The 20,573-nt window shown below is 35.4% G+C and overlaps 1 protein-coding gene across 2 annotated transcripts in view; it reads right to left on the bottom strand.

The window, feature by feature from the left end:
- Positions 1-20,567, bottom strand: part of LOC110595233 (pre-B-cell leukemia transcription factor 3-like) — a 37,200-nt gene extending 16,633 nt beyond the window's left edge. Inside the window, exons 1-2 of one of the 2 annotated variants that reach the window (XM_021710160.1) lie at positions 20,375-20,567; positions 19,390-19,463 (exon numbers count right to left, since the gene is read on the bottom strand). In XM_021710160.1, the coding sequence (XP_021565835.1) occupies positions 19,390-19,463; positions 20,375-20,556 (256 nt within the window). In that variant the 5' untranslated portion in view covers positions 20,557-20,567. Of the gene's footprint in view, positions 1-19,239; positions 19,464-20,374 lie in introns of those variants that run through there. The other variant, XM_021710155.1, reaches the window with a different exon arrangement.
- Between the last annotated feature and the right edge of the window lie 6 nt (positions 20,568-20,573).

Genomic DNA, 20,573 nt, shown 5'->3' with positions numbered 1-20,573 from the left:
TTGGGAGGCTGAGGTGAGTGGATTGCCTGAGCCCGCGGGTTCGAGACCTGCCTGAGCAACCTGGCGAGACCTCATCTCTACAATAAATAAAAAATTAGCCAGGTGTGGTCGTGCGCGCCTGTATTTCCAGCTACTTGGAAGGCTGAGGCGGAAGGATCGCCGGAGCCCAGCAGGTCGAGGCTGCGGTGGCCGGGAGCGGCCACTGCACTCCAATCTAGGCGACAGAGTGAGACTCCGACTCAAAAACAAATAAGTAAATAAATAAAAAAACAATGACAAACTACGGTTATTCAGCTTGGACATATTGGTAGACCATTTTTTTTTTTTCAAAGAAAACCAAGTAGGCCTGTTACTTCAAGAAAAGCAACTGGGCAACCCCCTCAGGTCCCCTCCCACTCTGGGAACTTTTCTGTCCTCTCAATAAATCCTGCTTTCTCAAAAAAAAAGAAAAAGAAAAGAAAAGCAACTGACAATTTTGGTGCCAATGATAAAGTTCAAGCTTTCAAGCAAAAATTCGTATTTTGAAACACTGTGTCCACCACTATAAGTGTGACAGCTTCCCAGTACTTAAAAATTTTCCTGATGAACCTGGTGATATTAACACTGTACTAACAATGTAATTTTTTGATGTGGTATAGTGAAATATGTTAATCTTTGTAAGATACAAGCAGTGAATCAGTATTTTTCAGATAAAGACATGATATTATGTAATCATGTATGGGTAGAAAAACCATTCAAAGTGCAAACTAGACCAGTAGATATTAATGAAACAGAACAGAAAAAGTTTGTCACTGTGGCTTCAGATTTCACATTTGAACTAACCTTATAAAACTACCACTTGTCAAGTTTTAGTATAGTATCAAATAAGAGCATCCACAAAGATCTCTAAAGGTTATTAAAATATTTTTCCCTTTTCCAATTGTGTGTGTGTGTGTGTATGTGTGTGTGTGTGTGTGTGTGTGTGTGTGTGTAAGACCAGATAATTCTTTATATACATCGACCATATGACAACAGAATGAAGAAGTAGATATGAGAATCCAGTTGTCTTCTACTAAACCTGACATTACAAAGATTTACAAAAATGTAAAACAATGCCACTCTTCTCATCATTTTGTTTTGCTTTGTTTTGGTTTAGAAAATTCTGTGTAGGATAACATATAACAAGTTGATAACTGTAATAATGTTAATTATGCTAATATGGAAAATATGTATTAGGCTTATCATTATAATTTTTAAATTAATACATGTTTTTAAAATTTGTTTTAATTTTAATATAGTAAGAATTGATCATTATTTTAAGAATATGAAAGGATCCTGAGATAAAGTTTGAGAATCACTGACATAGATATTTATTTTTCTCAAGAGTCTTCAACATAGGAAAGCTTAACAAATTAAATACAGATACTTACCCAAGAACTACCTATTTTATATATGCAAGAAAGACAGTATTTTTTTAAAAATTCTACCATGAGGCAGAAACTGAACCCTATAAAACAACAGGGAACAAAAGAGTTGCCAAAAAGATAAGCTTGCATGTTCCCAATCATGCTAAATTTAAAATTAGCATTCATTTCAATAACTCATAACCATAGTACTTTACTTAATAATCTTAGGTTAATCTTTGGACTAGTCAAATAAACATGACCCATCTGTCACCTCTGAAGATAATTATTTAATTTATCATTAACCCAAACAGGGATTTCTGTACCTTATAGACAGAAAACTCAGCTATGAAACTGTACAGTCTAAAATGAATATAAATCAATCATTATGACAGAAGAACTTATTTGAGAGTCAAAATGAACAAAATATTCTGTGTCAGCAAAATGTCTCTTGTCAAAATCTAGTCTTTAAGATTTCATTAGAATGTACTAAAACAAATGTCCTTCCTAACTCTACAGAGAAACAAGTCTTAAATCATCTTAATTCAAACCTGCAATGTGGAAACACACAAATATTCCTAGCTATGAAACAGACTGCTTATTATCATATTTGGTTTAAAATAAAAACTGTAAAGGTAAATATTCAACTCTAAGCATGCTACTAGGAATTTTCAACACAGATTTTTCAATTTTTAGAATATTATCGTTAATGATAGTAATGGAGCAGTAATACATATAAATTACTTTACAAATAATTTACATATAAATTACTTCAGATCCAGGTAGGCAGCTATGGCAGTGTTCTTATATTGTCTATAGTTGCTATAATTAAGATAAATTTCTATATAAAGAATTAGAAGAATGCAATATCAGATTATATATATTCAGCAGATACACTTCAGATAATGTATTACGAAGGCATGCATTTACTTATAAATAAGTTACTGAGCATATTCTGTGTGCTAAAAAATTGATGACAGACAGACCTTGCCCTCTAAGAACTTACAGTCTAGAATGAAAACGAAAAGAAAAATATTCTTTCCACTCCTACTGAAATCTTTGTAACATATCACCACTATCAGTATTAACTTAGGTCAACTGTATCCAAGAATGAACTTTAATGACTCAGAAAATATCAAGAATTACAAGTTACATAAGAATAAGCCCTTCTGAGTAGAGATAATTAAAATCCCCTATTCTCTCCATTTGATTATAATTTAACACTCCTTACTTCATCTTATAACCCAAACTCCTCTTTCTCCCATACCTCAGTAATCAATTCTAGATTTATGACTTTACACACCCCACATGTATTACTTTGAGGTTTAAAATGAACAAAAAAGAAGTGATAATTGGGAAAGGTAGCACAAGATGCAAGTTTTAAAGATGACATATTTTTCAGTTGTATATTTCTAAGAGTGAGCCTGTAAAAGACTTGCAATTATAAATGATAAACCAAAAATAAAAATTCTTAAGTGTGAGTAGAAAAAAAATGGTAGTAGAATATTTGTACTCATTTCCCTTCTACTAGTTTCCTGCCCTTTAATGTGAGATCTCAGGTGGCCAGTGATCATACTATCAGATACGGGGAGAAGGGATAATGTTTCAATGTTTATAGGAACTAATTTCTTTAAAACAGAAATATAAATACCTTTAAATTATGCCATTAAGAGAACCTGTGACCAGGATCAGTACATATAATCTGCTTCTAGTGCCTTCATAAAAAAAAAAAAAAAAGGTAATTATAGGATTATCAAATTAGTCATAAGGCTGTTTTATTTTAATTTTATTTATTAGATTTCTTAGATGGCCAAAGACTCTGCAGCCTTCACTGTTGCCATCAAGGAGCTAATATCTAAGAAACCATCCAGGAGTAATAGTATACTCGTATTTAGACATAAAAGTGCAAAGAGAATAATGACTTTTGTGCATTTCTCTTTGAACTGTAATTATATCCCAATGCATAGAGTTCTAAAAATAAAATATAAAAGCAAGCTGAAATCTACATAACTGTCTCTAAAAAACAAACCTTTACAAATAATCAGTAAAGGCAACCGTAAGCAATGATCTAAAACTCTAATATCCTAAGGTTCCAAGAAACAGTTCAGATCTTAAAATAAAAGCTTTACCTAAGAAAAATGTACAGTGTATTTCTAACTAAAACTTGAAACTTTTTGCAAAACAATATTTTTCTTATAGCATGTACTTCCCCCAAAAGGCGATAAATTCTTTATTCTTGCTTTGTGCCTTAAGACATAATCTGCTTTTATCCTTTAGCAAAATATGAACCAGCTACCAGGCTGACAATGCCAAGAACCATGACAAAATGGATTATTAATGAGAAACTGAACTCCAGAACTCTATTAATTTATGTCTTCCTGTCGGATCCAAAAGATATATCAGCCATCTCACTCAAAAGAAAAAAATGCCAACACTGTACTTTGTTTTAAAGTTCTCCACAGATGAAGAATTCATTATCCAAAGTACAGTTCTGTTATTTCAGGCTTTCTTGTAGAATAAAGAATCTTTATCAAATGGCTAAGAAAGCTGCTGACAAGTGCAAGTACCTTGCAAAATATATTTACGTCAAACATTCACTGAGAGAAACCTGGGGGAGGGGCAGCAGAAAGGTGAAAGCCCCTGCAACATTCCTGTCCCCACCCTCTCCTAGCAGTCTTTAGAAAACTAGGCCTTTTTGCCTTCAGTTATAAAATGGTAAGCAGCATTAATACAACTTCATGTTTGTGGGCTTTTAAAATTCCTAATTGCACTAATTATTCTGACATGAGGGGAAATCATCTAACAAGTGAAGAGAAGAATGTGTGATTTCTTTATGCATAAACAATGTTTAAGTGACATAAAATATCCTTTTAAGCTTCCACCAAAAAAAAATCTATCTAATCTATGCTTATCATAATATTTATGAAATAAAAAAAACAAAGAGGAAAAATTGCTATAATGTACTCTGTGTGACCTCTGCTTTCTACAGAGAATGAAAACAGCCTTTTGCTTTTCAATCCCCATCAAAGTGGAGTAAAAGGAGGGACAGCGTTCCCGTGCTCACTGCCATTAATCATTGCTTTCTTCAAGCAAGTGCGTATTAATTTCTGTCATCCCAAACATCATCGAGTATTGTTACAGCACCGTTCACTCCTCATTCACCACCAGTTGTTACCAGTTTCCCTACACTGAGCAGAGACAGGGTGAATCGTGTGGATTTCAGTGTTAGAGGCCTTTATCCCTGGGGTGCTGACACCAATTAAGCCATTTCAAGAAGAAATGAGAACAGGCCCAACCCTTCCATGTAACAAGAGCTTGCACCTAGCTTTGGCAGGTTGCCATTTTCTCTGGCTTCACACTACAGAAATACTCTTCTCCACATCCCTTTGAATGATTCAGACTGTTTACATGTAATCGGTAACAATATCTTTTTGTTCATTTCTGCAGGTTTTAACTTAATGCCCAATACAACCTCACACAAAAGACTCTGATAATCTAGATGGTAATCCAGAAAGATTAATGCTATTATTACAGACTCATTAAATTCAAGTTAGAAAATAAAAGCATATATTCCCTTTAATCCTGTGACAATTTTTTTAAGGGCTTTAAAAAAAATTATACTGCAAAAGCTGTCTTACTTTTCTCAAACTGGGCTAATTGAAGATAAAATATTTTATGCCATTGGCTCAATTTCAGGACTATATTTGCTGAAAGACTGCATATACACAAGAATATAAACTAGGTATTTCCAGTATAAATGGCACAGTTTGTGTCCAGTTTAAAGAGGTTTATTACCAAAACTGTATTGACATTTGCTTTTTTTCCAGGTCTTTGGTCAGGTACTAAAGGCTATGCTCCAATTCCAAAAACAAGGTCTGCTCAAGTGAGTTTAATTAATATCATTTTTGCATCACTAAATATAGAGATCCATCAAACTCTTTCACAATATTGTTGATTTTTTTGACCGCTTTAGATCTAATCATTCTCCTTGTTTTAGACATTTACATCTGCTTTTAAGTTTTTATGGTTGTCTGTTGGCAGGCAGCAAAGTGGAGCTGTCGATGCTACTGCAGAATAATGCAAGGTTTGTTATGAATTAAATATTAGAAACCTTAACACAGCGGCCAATAAGAATTATTTGCCTTATTAAAGCAGCAGAAGACGCTGATTAAATTTTCATTGCATTGCAGTCTTTTTCCCATTTCTGCTTTCAATTCATCATTCTAATGTATGAAAGTCTCGCCGAATAATGGCAGGGGGACTTAATTTCTGGAATGCAAATATAGCAAAGAAAATACCATAAATACCCACCCAGAAAACATTAAACAGTCAGTTCTAATTAAGTGAATACTAACTAAGTAAATATTCTCTTAAAGGGAAAAAAATAACTCAAATGTCAAGAATTCAAGAAGGATAGCACAATTACTTATATTATAAATGTACACAGATACACATAGTGGGTGGATTGTCATTTTTTTGGAAACAGCACTTCTTGCAATCAATTAACTCCTTCAAAGACCTTAGAACATTCTAAAGAAAGGGAATCCAATCATGATTGTACTCTGCTTTGCACACTTTGTGAAAATTCAGTAATTGTTACAAGAAAAAAATGGCAAAGAAGGGTAATAAAACAATGTGCATAAAGTAATGCTCGGCCAGGATAGCAACTAGCTTTTCTGAATTTCTACATTATGTTTTAAATTTACAACATTTACTATTGCAAATATATTTGGAATATAAACTGCTTCTACAAAAATACTGTAATCATATGTTCTATACTGAAGGTTGTTCACATTTCTGTCTTAATGTGAGGAAGAAAATGAACTTCAAGTATCCATTTCCCCCAGAGAAAATCTCTTCCTTGAAACTCTGCAACTAATGAAATGGGGATCTATAAATAGCAGCATCATTATCATGAGAGCCTCTGCTCCGTACCAGTCTCTGCAGCTGACCCTCTTTACACTAATAACTACCAGACTTCAGTCTCATTCCTCTATAGGGTGATCAATATTGGGACAGTTAAAAATGTGATGGCAATTTAACCTATAGAAATGGTATTTACTTAACAAGTTTCCTAAAAACATGCGGTGCTGCCTGTACTTAGTATCTTTCTGCTCAGGCTTTACTGGAAAAGTGAGAATTTTGAGTTGCTATTTTCACTTTTTAAAAATTATTATTATTATTAACTGAGATGAGTGGCGCTCTGTAGCTTTTTCTCTAATGTTATGGAGACGTGCATCATGACAAGACAAAAGTCATAATACACCTGAAATGCTCCCTGCAGAATCTCTCTCAATGAACTTCATTAAAATGGTTACCCTATTCCAAATATTATCCACTGAAGCATCACTGTAGTGAACTCCTGCTTGAATTGTTGAATAGTGATGGATAAAAATCAGTGAGTATTTAATCAGTAAATATAATGATTTGAAATGATGTTTTACTCTTATTCAAAATACAGTATTTTCAAATGTAATACATCACTCTAAAAAAGTTAACCAATATTTAATATCACTGTTGCTTGTAAATTAGACCACAATAAAGACTATAGCTAAAGGATCTAGAAAAAAAAGAAGCTATTTATTAGATATCTATAGAATACACTATTGCCATGTGGAATTTATTGGCACTGAGATATTTATGTTGCACTTCATTAACAGTAAATATTCAGTTACATCTGCATCTCCTACATATAAAGAGCTCAATTGTTCACTAATTTCACATCTCTTAAAATAAATATGATAAAACATTCCAGTGGGTGGATGAGTTTAAAGCCTTTTATTCTCAGTGACAAAATTATTGATGACAACATATCATAAATGGCACTTCCTCCATATACACATGTCACAAGAAAATGTAAAATATTGGTACAGCTACACATGTAGAACATTTACTTTTTAAATGAAAATATAACATTTCAACATTAAGCACAACATGCCTTAATCAAGAAAATATATGTGAATTCAAAGGTGACATCAAATTTCACACATGCTTAACTTCATAGTCAGTGTACTTGTAGGTATTATATGCACAGAAAAATGTAATTAGCCTAATTTAAACACAAAAGGCATGGTTCATTTTGGCACTATCAAATGCACAATATGCCATCACACTCAGTTCACTAATGTTTATGTTCATCAAATTACTGTTACTATCCAATTAAAACTATGAAATAGACCACAGAAATTTGAATACAATTTTGAAAAAATGATTTTAAAAACATACTGCAGGCAGAATTCTAGTAGCTGCACACAACATCACAATATACTACGCTGATACTGTTATTTTATAAATTTCATAAGGAAAATGAACATGTCCCCTGTATGTAATCCTTATATTTGATTCTTTTCCTCTCCCGTGCCTAAAAGAAAAACTAAGACTGAAATATAGAAACAGTATTTTCCTACAATGAACATATGAAGCATGAAAGGAATCGCTGTTTAAAATGGGTAAGTTATTAAAAATCAAATAATCACATATGAAACCTCGAGAACAGAAATTCACAATTTAATAAGAATAGGAAATTTGTGTCCGCTTTTTTTTTAAGTGAAAAATGCTGAAATGGACTTTAAAACAGAAAGTAAACTTTCAAAGTCCTGAAATTCAAGAACAAAATAATTTATTTTGTGTTGCCCTCTCATCTCAATGATCTCAATGCAGAACAAACTGCATGAAATAAACAGTTCGGCTAGGTTAGGAGAGTTGTAGAGTTAAATAAAGCAGATTTGTAAATGGCAGGATCCTCACAGCAACTACGTGGTTCTTGCTCTGAGGCAACTGATGGAGCAGAGCTGCTCAGCGGCACTTGACAACAGCAGTGCTCCCACAATTGTAACCCTCAAATCCAATCAATCGTTGCTCTTTGCATTTCAAGCAGCTCCTGGCTGCCACTGCCTGAAGATAACTATTTTACCACCTCTGTCATGCCTAATTAACAAGTCAGATGTACAATTTAGAAATTTTGCAATTAACCTGCTAAAATATTGCTGGAGGATGCTAATTGTTATGCCAGTTGCCATAAAAGCTCATTTGCATAACTTATGTGTGAAAAACAATTATGAGCCGCGTTCACAGACGCGGTCCACAAACTGCTCCTAGCTACGGATGAGAGGGCCACAAAAACACTTAATTCATTGCCCACAAAATTATGTTCCCCCTTTTCTTAAACAGCATCTGTTTTGTGAAGCTATATTCATAGAAAATCCCCAAATCAACAATTAGAAGCATATGTAAATGTGCGATTACAGTTCTTTTTCTTTCATTGACAACTTCTCCTTTTTTGCTTGCATGAGGAGTAGGGGATGATATGATAAATGCCTCACTGTTCCAATTCCCTTGCACAACAAATAGGAAGTACATTTGGCAGTGCCAGTGAAACTGCCAGCCCACCAGCCAGGAGGAAACCATTCTCCTCTGCTCTATCTAGTCACTACAGCACTATCACCAGGGGCCACTTTAACAACAGAGAAGCTAAAGTCAATTGTTTCTTCAGTGAATAGGCTTCTGTTCTCCAGTATATATTTACTGAGGCATTTAGGGCAGATTTTTGCCATTAAACTGAAGTCTGTAAAACATGGTTGTCTACAAATATTTACACTAGTGCTGACCACAGCTCTGCTGCCACTCAGTGTCACTTTGGACCTGACCACATTTTTTAAGCTCAGGTTTTACCATCTTCTTTGAATCAACAATTTCTACTACTTTCTCTGCGTAAGCTGAGAGGTTCTGCTGCCACCTCTGGAACAGAGTGCCTGGGGTGCCACTCACTATGGGACTAGAGACAAATTACTTAACCTCTCAGTGTCAGCTTCCTCATCAGCAAATTGAGAATTAAAATACCTACCTTGAAGGGTTGTTACAAGTTTATGAAATAATATGTCATCAGCATTATATGATTTTCCCCAAAAAGTGTATATTACTTTTAAATTCAAAGTGTGAATTGTGGTGTTTTTTTTTTTTTTTTAAGAAACGCATGTAAAGCACCCAGGATGCAGGAACTGCTGTACCCACTCAAAACGTGTTTACAACTTGTACTGTTATTACTAAAAGAATGGAAGCTTTTGGAGGGGAGAGCCTTCTCTTTTCAGTCTGCTATATTAAAGCCCAGCAAATTATAACTGCTTAAAAGATGAAGAGGTTTAGAAATTCATAGCTTGACCATGAATTCTAACATTTAAAACTGAAAGGAAAAATTTTATGGGAACAACTTATCCTTTTTTTCACATCATAATGGTTGACATCTACTTTTTTATATTAGAAAATGTTTCTATTTCTAAAATAATTTACTCACTGAATATCAGTCAGCTAAATATAAACTAAAAAATCCTAATTTTCAAGGTAAAAGCAAAGCAGGCATACTAGAGCTCAGTTCTAGAAACACTATTATCAGGCCAATATTTTGCAAAATATTAGAAATGTAAAAGTAACATAATAATCACAGTAATTAAAAAGCAGTTACAATGATAACCAATCAAAAAAAGAAATTGGTTTGATGTTAGAAACTACACCACTATTAGAATGATTACACTGAAAGAAATATTTACTTTATTGAACACAAAATAACAAATTTAGGTAGATCAAAAGTAATTCACGTAATACATTGACAAAATAGAATTTATGTTTATAGAATCCATTGTTTCATTTTCAGACATTGGGTTTCTATACTTGACCAGTCAAGAAGCAAGAAGTCAGTTCCTAAGGATGTCTTCAGTATCACATCATCGCTCTAACAAGTGGCAAGCAGGAATAATTCACACAAGTCAAACACCCACACCTCATATACAATTTTAAAGAATTTGCTTCATTTTTTTCTCTACAGATTCCAACCAAAGAAATATGACGAGAAAAACTGGAGGGTTCTCACTTATTTGAATAACAAGTGAAATCTAAAAATATCTTCACTGTATGTTATTACCAACTGTATCACTGGGTTTTATAGTGACAGCCCTGTGCTATAATTTCTGAGAAAACCTCTACATAAAGCTCCATAAACCCAACCATTCCTGTAATGTATCACCTTATCTAGCACACAATCATTTCAAACACAACTTTTCATGTTAGTATAATTTGTTCAAAAATGGTAATAAATATATCCATGAAGCCCGAGAAATCATTGCACAATCTATTGTAACTTGTTCTTACCAGTACTGACAGTTAATCCTAGACCGAAGATCCAATGTAAAAGAACAATAAAATATTCTGATATTACTTGGTTTAATTAAAGATATTCATTATACACATACCTTTTAATGGACCAACACTCCCAATCAACATTATAAATAATCTGGACCAACTGCAGAGTAATGTCTGTGAACAATTATCACAAAACTAAAACATGGATGGCTGTCAGTTGGTGGCAGAGTTCTTGCTTTCATAATAAATATAAAATCAATTTCCTGCTCTAGTTCCTATTCCAAGTTGAAAATGATATATCTGACTATGAATTCCAACTACTTTCACCCGTATTTTTTTTTTAAAGAGAAGTAGAGGGAGAAAAGAAAGAAAAACTAAACTTGTAAGACAACCTAAGTCAATTCTTCCTCATGTGAGGACACTTCGATAGTAAAGATAAGTTACACATTTAAACGTGCCACTTCACTTACATATACATTTTTAATGTAGTGATTCCATCTTACCAAATGTCATTCAAGTATTTCATAAATCATTCCCAATAATTCCTGTAAATTCTTATTTTCAAGCCTCAGTACATCTGAAAGCCTGCAGAAACCTTTTGTTTAAATAATAATATGCAATTTCAAAAGCTTTTTGTTCCCATTTCAATCAAAAATAACTTCATATGTTTCAAATGAAATTTTCACAAGTAATCAAACTAATGAGGCTTCATTGATTTAACTAGTTCAGGGAATCTGAGAAGAGAATGAGAATTTAAAGTAACCCAGCATTTCATTTAGAAAAGCAGCTTATAGGGTAGGTACATTAAGTCCTCCTCACAGAGAAAATGCAATCAGGACTTTTTGTCTCAAGAGAAACTCTCGTCCTCTTCTCTGTGTGCACATTCCTACTCACATTAACATTAACAGGCACCACGCATGCACACCGAGGAGATGTCAGCCTCGGTAGTGTGCATGCGTGGCAGCTGTGGTGACTAAATAATCCATATGGCTCTGAAGAGAAGTTATGGTTTATTGGGTCTAGAGTCACAGCTACAGTGGTGGAATTCAGACACTAGAACTAAGCCCCAGTAGGAAATGCTTTACCCAAGTCCTCTCCTCTTTAACCATATACAGGGATTGTAGTTAGGTCAGGGTTTTGCAATTCTATCTCTATCAATGGTGTATGCAGATAGAAGTTCCATGCTTGAAGAAACAATCTTTTCACAGGCCTAAAGAAGTTCTGTCCCCCTCTTCCCCCACAGTCATGCCAGTATTCATTAATGTATTTCACCCCAAAATATATAAAATATCACAAAGTAGCTTTATAAAGAAAAATTCCAAGGCCTGGCTTAAACCACAAAAATCAGCAAAATCAGAATCAAGTATGAAATTGCATCTTCAACATGAAAATCAAATAACATAGTAGTCTCACATATGAGATATATGCTGAAATACAAATTCCACAGGTTTATAAAGGGCAGTTTAACTACTAATTCTAACTGTTGCAGCTTTTATGGATTCAAGTCAGAATCTTAATATTCATTTAACATAGTTTCCTGAAGCCCAAAACAACTTCTTCCTTCCCTACTGAAGAAAGTATCCTTGTGAAGTTCAGTTTGGTGACATTGGTACACAAGCCCATATACAGAAGTTTACACTTCTGAAAAGAAAAAATGCTAACAGGTCACTAGCCATGTTGCTGAAATTGTTTTAAGAGAAAAAGACCACATGACACAAAATTCTTAGTATATTTTTATACAGAATTCCATAAAAACTTCATATCTGGTATCACCAATTAGATCAATTATTCAGAAAAATTCGGTGACATATGTTTAAATAAATTATGGGGGGGAAAAATCCAACAATGTTCTAGAAGCTTCTCTAGACCTTTCAATCAACTTTATTTATATGCAAAACCAAGAGAAACTAAAAAAAAAAAAAAAAGAAAAAGAAAAAAAAACAAAGCTCCTCCTGATGCTAAAGCTCTCAATTTACTGACAGGCAAATGGCTTCATGCTGCCACTTAATCTCATTTCTTGCATAATGCCCTCTAATTAGCATATCAAAGTGAATTAATACTTCTAGGGCATTAGCAATGGGGAAATCTGCTCCAGGCTCACAATAGCAGTTAAGAGAGAGCCAAGAAATCCTCAAAAACACCACAAACCACTTTGCATTGCAAAACTGTTCAATTTATTTATCCTCTCTCTCTAAACACTTTTACCGCACACTGTTTTACTACTGTTCACCAAACAAAATGATAATTGCCAAAGTTGCCAGCATCTGTAATGTCTGTTTAGAATCTTAATTTAGATTATGTTGCAGATAATTTCTATATGCAGCCATTTGTTCTATTATAAATGTTAACATAGAGACAGTGGAAACGCTGACATTCTCAATTAGTTAATTTGAATTAGAAATAAAATTTTAGGGGATTTTAAAATTTATGAATTTTTAAATGTAAAAAGCCACCTGCTGGACTTGGATGCCTAAGAAATATGCTTTGAAAACTAATGTATCACATAAAAATTTTAAAAAAATCATTTTGCCATAACATATGCTGAGTCTCCCAAATAACGGTTTAAACACTGTGAGAAATCATCAGCGTTAAAAGGATTATTTTGTATGCCAAATCCTCATTAATATGATCACAAAAAAGTGTCATTGTTCTAACAGCTTAACATTTTTAAAGCACTTAAATTGAAAGGAAACAAGTACAAAATTTTTGACAATTATTTTTATCTTATTGATCTTGTTTTCAGTTCTAATCTGTTATTATGTATAGTCATACCCAAAAAATGTTATGTCAATTCAATACATATCACACCAATTTTTCTGATAGATGTACACTCAAATTTAATGCCAATGCAAACTACAATTACCATTAAAAATAATTTTAAAATTATATTTATGGAATATATCTATGAAAAAATAATAAAGAATTCTCGTTGCAATTCTGCCTACAAAGGGAATAATTTGAATCAAGTGTTGAAGATTAATGAAATGTATCTTCTAATATGTTCTGTATCTGAAGGCATAAAAAGATGGCATATTTTTCAGTGGCTTATTCAAGCACTACTTATTAATTTATTTGCTAAATATAACACCATCACCTAGCTGTGATGGTAATTTGTTTATCTGATTAACTTCTATTACTTTGTAAAAAAAAATCTATGATAGCCAGTTCTGAAAAACCTTGACCACTTTATACTACATGGTGATATAAATTATTTACTCTGTCAAACTTAAGACTCAAATGACCTACTAAAGTAGAGCAAATGTTTAAAAAGGTCAACATGGTGAGGGTGGGAATGTGTAAGCTTTGTTAGTCAGTTACTACTTAAATCATGCTGATCACACTGATGAATGGCTAAAACACAAGCCTGCTGAGAAAACAAATAAAACATTATTCTCATAGTGTCAATATTGACCTAATAAAAATCTAACGATGTTCACACACATGAACAGGGGAAAAATAGTTTAAATCCTCACTTAACTTGATGTGTTAAGTATTTGTTCTAAATAGATAGACACTTCATGGTATAAGTATAAAATAAAGCGATGATTGACTTAGGGTGTGGTTCACAAAATGCAATTTCAATTCTTATAGCCCCATTTCATATCATGTAACTTCATCTTACATCAAGCCACTATAAAGTATCAAAATACAAATAATCCAAATAAGATATTAATTTGAATCTACCTCCGAAGTAACCTTTTGCAAAATTTAAAAGCTGAAATGTAAACATACCAGCAAAATTAATTAAAAGGAAAAGCTTCATGGTATGAAAAATTTACACAGGTATATTTTATGAAAGGTGATGAATCAGTGAGCTCTTTGGGGCAAGTTGAGACCTCTTTTGCTAGTACAGAATATTACCACCTCTGACTTGGAATAAAATTATATAAAATAATATGAGTAAAGTCCCAAATAAAATACCAAAACTACACAAAACCTATAATAAAATGAGGTTCGCTAAAACTGAGGTACAAAAGAATTATTTGCATAGATCAAGTTAGTATTGACAAGAGGAAAAAAACAAAGAACAGAATTGGAAAACAGCCCCATAGTTTAAAATAATATCTACATAAAACTTTAGATCATGAAGTTCTAACCAGCCTGGAAGTGAGATTTTTTTCCTGGTTTTCAACAACTATATTGTATTATTATATAAGAGTAGGAGAAGAGAAATTAGAGTTAGAAAAACATTCATTTGTTTACATCCTTTCTCAAAATCTCCTACAAAAGCTCCAGTAAGATACACAAATCTATAAAAATAGAAAAAAAGTAAAATATTCATAAATTGCTTTAAGGAAAATGTATTAGAAAGCAATATAATTTATAACTTTCCAAGATACACTGATCTTGTACACTTTCTATTTAATCACTTAATATCTCCAATGTTAATAGACAATAATGTCTGTCTAAAACTAATATAAAATTTAAAATATTAAAGATCCATTAAAATTTACATCAAAATAATTTTGGGAAGGTAGGAGTTACAAAGAAAACAAGAATGTCCAGTTGTTACTAATTGTAGAAGATGGGCAATGAGTTCACCAGGGATTAGGATTCTCTTCTCCCAACATTTATTTATGCTTGAAGTTGTCCATAATATAATACAAAGTTTTTTAAAACTAGAAAATAAATTCATTAAAACACTGTGTTTCATTAAAACACAAAAAGGAATCTGATATGGAACAATGCATTTGTTTTTAAAATTTAGAACAAATGATTATAATTATTTTGGAAATAGTGCAAGAACAACTTAAAAGCATATGCAAAATATACAATAACATTGAGACTAATACATGACAATTTCTTGCTAAATTTTCACTTGAAAGAAAATGTGGTTTTTACACATAGAAAATTAAAGTAGTTACACAGCTCTGTTCAAAGAAAAAAAGTAACAACAAATTTTTATACTGAATCTTAAAAAAAGACCAGAAAAAGACTCCAAAAAGTCTCTAAACCTGTCGGTTCAGAATTAGAGGAGCTGACTGAGAGTACTGTCTTGTCCCTCTGAAAGCTAGTCACACTTACAGCAATAAAGATAAAAGGTTTAATCTTACATCATATACTAAATGCATATAAAACCTCACTTGCAAGCTACACTCTTTATCTAGTTTTGCGATCTAAAATTCTTATGACTCTTTCTGGGGGGGGTACTTTAAAAGTAAAGCATTTTTACTCATTAGTTTCTTCTCCTTAAACATAAAAAATACTTCAACCAGCCCAACCAGCCAAGCAGGCCTTTCTCTTCCCCTGCGGACACCTCCTGCAGTAGAGAAGTTCATTAAGTTTTATGATCTTCCCAAGTCAGTCCTGCTTATAAGCCTCACAAAGGCTACAAATCTGGCAAACCATCATGTATGCCATTAGACATTACTAGTAAATGAATGCTATTTAGGGTTTGTGGTGGCAATAAATCAGAATTTGGTTGGCAGCTATCAACATGGAGTATTTTAACCTATCACTTAAAAAGCAAAAGGTTATGTTAATTCTTTTTTAATACTCAACATTTTTTCACAATAATATAATTCAGATTATACACTAAAATACTGAATTTTTGTTTAAAAAATAAATAATTTTTTTTCTTGAAAAATAATCATTTCTTCATTTAAACTCTCATGACAAGGACTTAAGAAAGAAGGCAGATTTTTGAGGATGAAATTTTTCACAAAGAAAAGCACTTCAACAATCAAGATTAACGTGACCCAAAGGAGGTGAGATAATATACCAAAAGTATGCAGATGAGTAAACCTTGTGGCATCAGGAATATTTAATAAGAGATTTTAAAAATATGGCTTTAAAAATCGGGAGAAAAATCTTAACATATCAAAAATTATCTCACTGGTTGCTTAGTTTAAGGTGAACAAATATCTTGATTTTAAAGGCTATAACTTTGTTATAGTTGCTTTCAAAATGCACAAATATCACAATTGAACAATGAGAGACATTTCTGCCCCAAAATAATTGTATGATAATTTTTATAAAAGAATAAATACATTTTCAAGAAAAAACATCTTATGATAATAAAAGTATACTTTCCTTACCTCTCAACAAGAAAATAATATAATTGTAGTAGATTACCCATTTATCTGTCAGAAAAGAAAAATATCTTTTCATATTTGGTGGGGGGGAAGCAGTTGTGTTCTAAACTAAAATCCCCTATATGCATCAGAACTGGCAGTGTTCACTGCCTGATCAGAAACCTCAAATTTTACTGGCAGATCTACAAATACATGGAATTTTTTTTAATGGTTTTGTCCTATTTTAGAAGAAAAGCACAACTGAAATGACATTATCCACTGAAGTGACAGTTTACCTCCACTCCCACACTATGCAGAATAGTCATCACACAATGTTCCTGGTTTCTATTCATAAATGATTGGGTAAACTTTCTGTGGATTAGAAAAAACTAATCTTTGGGTACTATGTTAATGATTAAACAAAATGATTTAAAGAAAAAGCATTATGCAATGCTTCTTTTATAAGTTCTTGTTTCCAAAGCATGACTATGGAAGCAGATGGGGGGGCTGGAATTTGCTATCCTGGTTTTTTGCTTTGGTAACACTAATGTTTACACAACTGTTTTATTTCAAATTGAGGATTCTGAGTCCCTGACTCATTCTAAGACTAGTTTTGAAGTGTGAGGTAAAGCTATGGGTAGTAGGAGAGAAACAGCTTCACCCCCATCAATCACTCAATACTTAAATCTCATCGCTCTCAAGCTTAGAAAGGCTGGCAGGAAGATGCCTCTGCCCAGACAGCCACCTTTACTCTTTTGTCGGTTGTTGGCTTTTTACAAAGGAGATAACGTGCAAACTGGGATCTCCCGGCCAACGCACAAAAAGAAGACTCTAATTTACAAGTTATCATTGAAAGCCCCCAAAACAATTTCAAAACACAAAAATTTCTTTTGTCAGCTACCTCTTGCTTCTTAAATAGCAACAGCCCTATCAAAGCTCTCTCTGCCAGTAATCCCAGACCCAGAAAACACTTGTTTCTTTTCAGTAACTCACCTTTGACATGTGGTTGACTATACTTTCCTTTCAGAACAGTGTAACTAAGTCCTGAGCAAATAAGCAACTAAAGGACTTGGGCTTCCTAATTGAATTCTGCCTGCTGCTAAATGTCTAAACACGAAAAGCAGTTTGCTGGATTTAGATCTCAAGCTAGCTAGGCCAAAACTTTAAAAAAGAAAAAAATACAAATCATGAAAAGGGTGAGAGAAGAGAGATGTGTCAATTCCCTCTCCTTAGTAATATAAGCCTGTATAAAGTTGAATCAATCTTAATATTCACAACATAGTCAATACCCCAGTGCTTAGCTGTCAGCAGAAACTGAAGTGGAGTCCTGAAAGCAAGAAAACCCTTGGACATTAAAACATAATTTACTGAGAACTGCACATTTTTAGGCTTCTACACTAAGAATCTTCAAAATGCAATACCAGATGTCTCACTTTACAGTGAGATAAAAATTATCTACCGTTTTAAATCATAATGGTTTCTAAAGGTAGCTAAAAATCAATCTAGCTAAAAGTTAGTAATTTTAAACGCCTATGATTTTTAAAATGCAAAATATGTCCTAAAAAGAATCACTAAGAAGCCATCCATACCATGCGAGTAAAAAAGCAGGAAAACTACTCTTTGGGCTCTCATTACTTGCCATTAGTTATGGTTTAGCAAATATATTTAATATACAGCAATAACCCATCATATTTTCTTGCTTACTTTTAGGATCAGAATAGTATTGTAAAATGAAAAATCTGTTTCAAAGAAGGGCAACTCACCTATCAATCTAACAATCACATGCAGTATGCTATTATGCATATACTCAATTTAAACACAATCACATTTAACCTTTTAAATAACATCATTTGGATATTGCCATATCCTGGACTTAACTTTTTCTCCTTTGCCTCAACTTACAAAATGGCAAACTTTAAAATACAAAATATCCAACACACACCTCAAAAAAATAAAAGAAAAAAAATCAACAGTAAAGTTTGTTTAATGAATTTGTTTGCCATATACAGGGAAGGTAATGCCAAATACAAACTAAAGCATCTAAATTAAATCTCTGCTTCAACTTGAGCAATAATTCTACTTCAAGACTAAAATCTTCAATTAAGAAAGTTCAACTGAAATGAAATGCCAAAAATTTGCCTATATGTACCTGTAGTTTTCATTCCAGCACTTGCAAACCATGTCTTCTCCTATACTCCCTGTCTTGAACACTTAGAAATTGTTTAACCTGCATCTGTGGACCTTTTTCTACTTTATACATTAAGCACAGTTACAAGTGCAATGACTTCAAGATACAACATTTAATAAAAGTATTAATAGATATATTGTATATGCCCATACATTTTATTACCCTTCCTCAATTCTTAAAAGTAGTCTTCCCACCTAAGACACTAACTCAAACAGTCTATTGGGATCTGTTCAATTGCATCTATTCTTCTATCGGTGGAGCTGAAGCCTAAGGCTAAGTAAAACAAAGTTCGGGCGATGCTTCTCCCGGAGACTCGGTCCTGGCATCCAGTCTCCCGTTGCTCCTTTTAAAAACTGACACACAAACAAGGCAAAAGGCGAGGGGAGAGGGCGGCTGGCTCTCCGGGCCCCCTCCCTTCCTGCAGCCAGGGATAGCCGCCTGGGAACGGCGACCCAGCCCGGTCCGCACCTACACTTCATTTTACACCAGGAACAGAACTGAGAAATCGAATCCAGATTTATTGCAGTTTTTTCTCAAGATCAGGACGTGGGAAGGAGAGAATGATCAAAGATGGCGGTGCCCAAAAGCAGCAGCTCTCAACTGGAGAGTCGAAGGAGTAGCTCCGACCCCACCTCGGGGGTGTCCAGGCCCACTGCAGGGCGCAGCGCCTTACCTGTTTTCTCTTTGATCTCACACAGGACGCTGAAGAGTGCGGGTTTCATTCTGTGACAGTTCAAGGCATGCTTCCTAAAAATCAAATAGCAAAACACAAAGGTATTAGCATCACCTATGGAATAATATGGCGCCTCCCTTTAAGTTAGACCCAAGATTTAATTCCGACCCCCTCATTTGGAAGTCTCTTTTGAATCACGGGACGTCAACAAAAACTCGAGTTGACTAGTTCGCGACAGCGGCAAGCCCCGGCGGCGAAAGCTCCAGCCGGAACGAAGCGGACGCATCTGCCCGGCAGGCAGTAGCCTTGGCGACCGCGGGCGCGAACCCGCGCGGGAGCCTCGTCCAGGGACAGACGGCGGCGGCCCGGGGGAGGCGACCGGTGCGGAAGGGCCCCCGAGTCCGCCCAGCGCAAGGGGAGCGGGCGCGCCGCGGCCGGCCGATGCGGCCCGCGGGCGGGTGACAGCTCGGCAAAGTTTGCCAGGCGGCTCTCCCTCCCCGAGAACTTGGCCGCTCGCACCCGGACCCGCTAGGGAACCGCCCAGCGCCCAGCGCCAGGCGGCTGCCCGCCCCGCGAGGTCGCCCCGCGGCCAAGGGGGCCGGCGCCGGGACTCAGGGCCGGGGGAGAAAGTTGCACTTCCCTCCGCGGCGGCCCGGGTCCGGCCCGGCGGCGCGCTGGGGGCCAGGCGGGAGGTTTAAATCCGAGGAGGGGCCGGGCTGCGAGAGGGCAGGGCAGGGGGAGAGGAGACCGCAAAATTCGCGCCGCACCAAGTCCGTCCCGAGCCCGAAGCAACTTTGCCGACTCCCGCCCGCTTCGGGGGGTGCGCAGGCGAGTGCCCCCGAGGCCGGGGCGCGCGGCCCGGCTTCGGAGAAAGTTCCCCGCTGGGGGCTGAGGCCTCCGCCCCGGGCGCCACCCCGGGCCGCGACTCGGCCGCGGGCCCGGCTCCCGCACACACACAAAAGATGCTTAATGAGACGACACCAACTTTGCTTGCGCCTCGTCCAAGCTCTGGTCGGTGATGGTCATGATCTGGTGGAGGATGTCGCCGATGTCCTGCTTCCTGCCGTCGCCGTCCGCCCCTTCGTGGCCGTGCGGGGGAGGCGGCAGGGCCATGCCCCCCTGCACCGAGTGGCCGGCCAGGTTCACCCCGGCCAGAGTCTGCAGCATCCTGGATTGATCGTCCA

Source organism: Carlito syrichta, unplaced genomic scaffold (genome assembly GCF_000164805.1).
Source record: "Carlito syrichta isolate Samal-C Ts95f unplaced genomic scaffold, Tarsius_syrichta-2.0.1 Scaffold75497, whole genome shotgun sequence".
NCBI lineage: Eukaryota > Metazoa > Chordata > Mammalia > Primates > Tarsiidae > Carlito > Carlito syrichta.
Note: the sequence above shows the minus strand (reverse complement) of the source record. Positions and strands in the feature narration are given on the sequence as shown.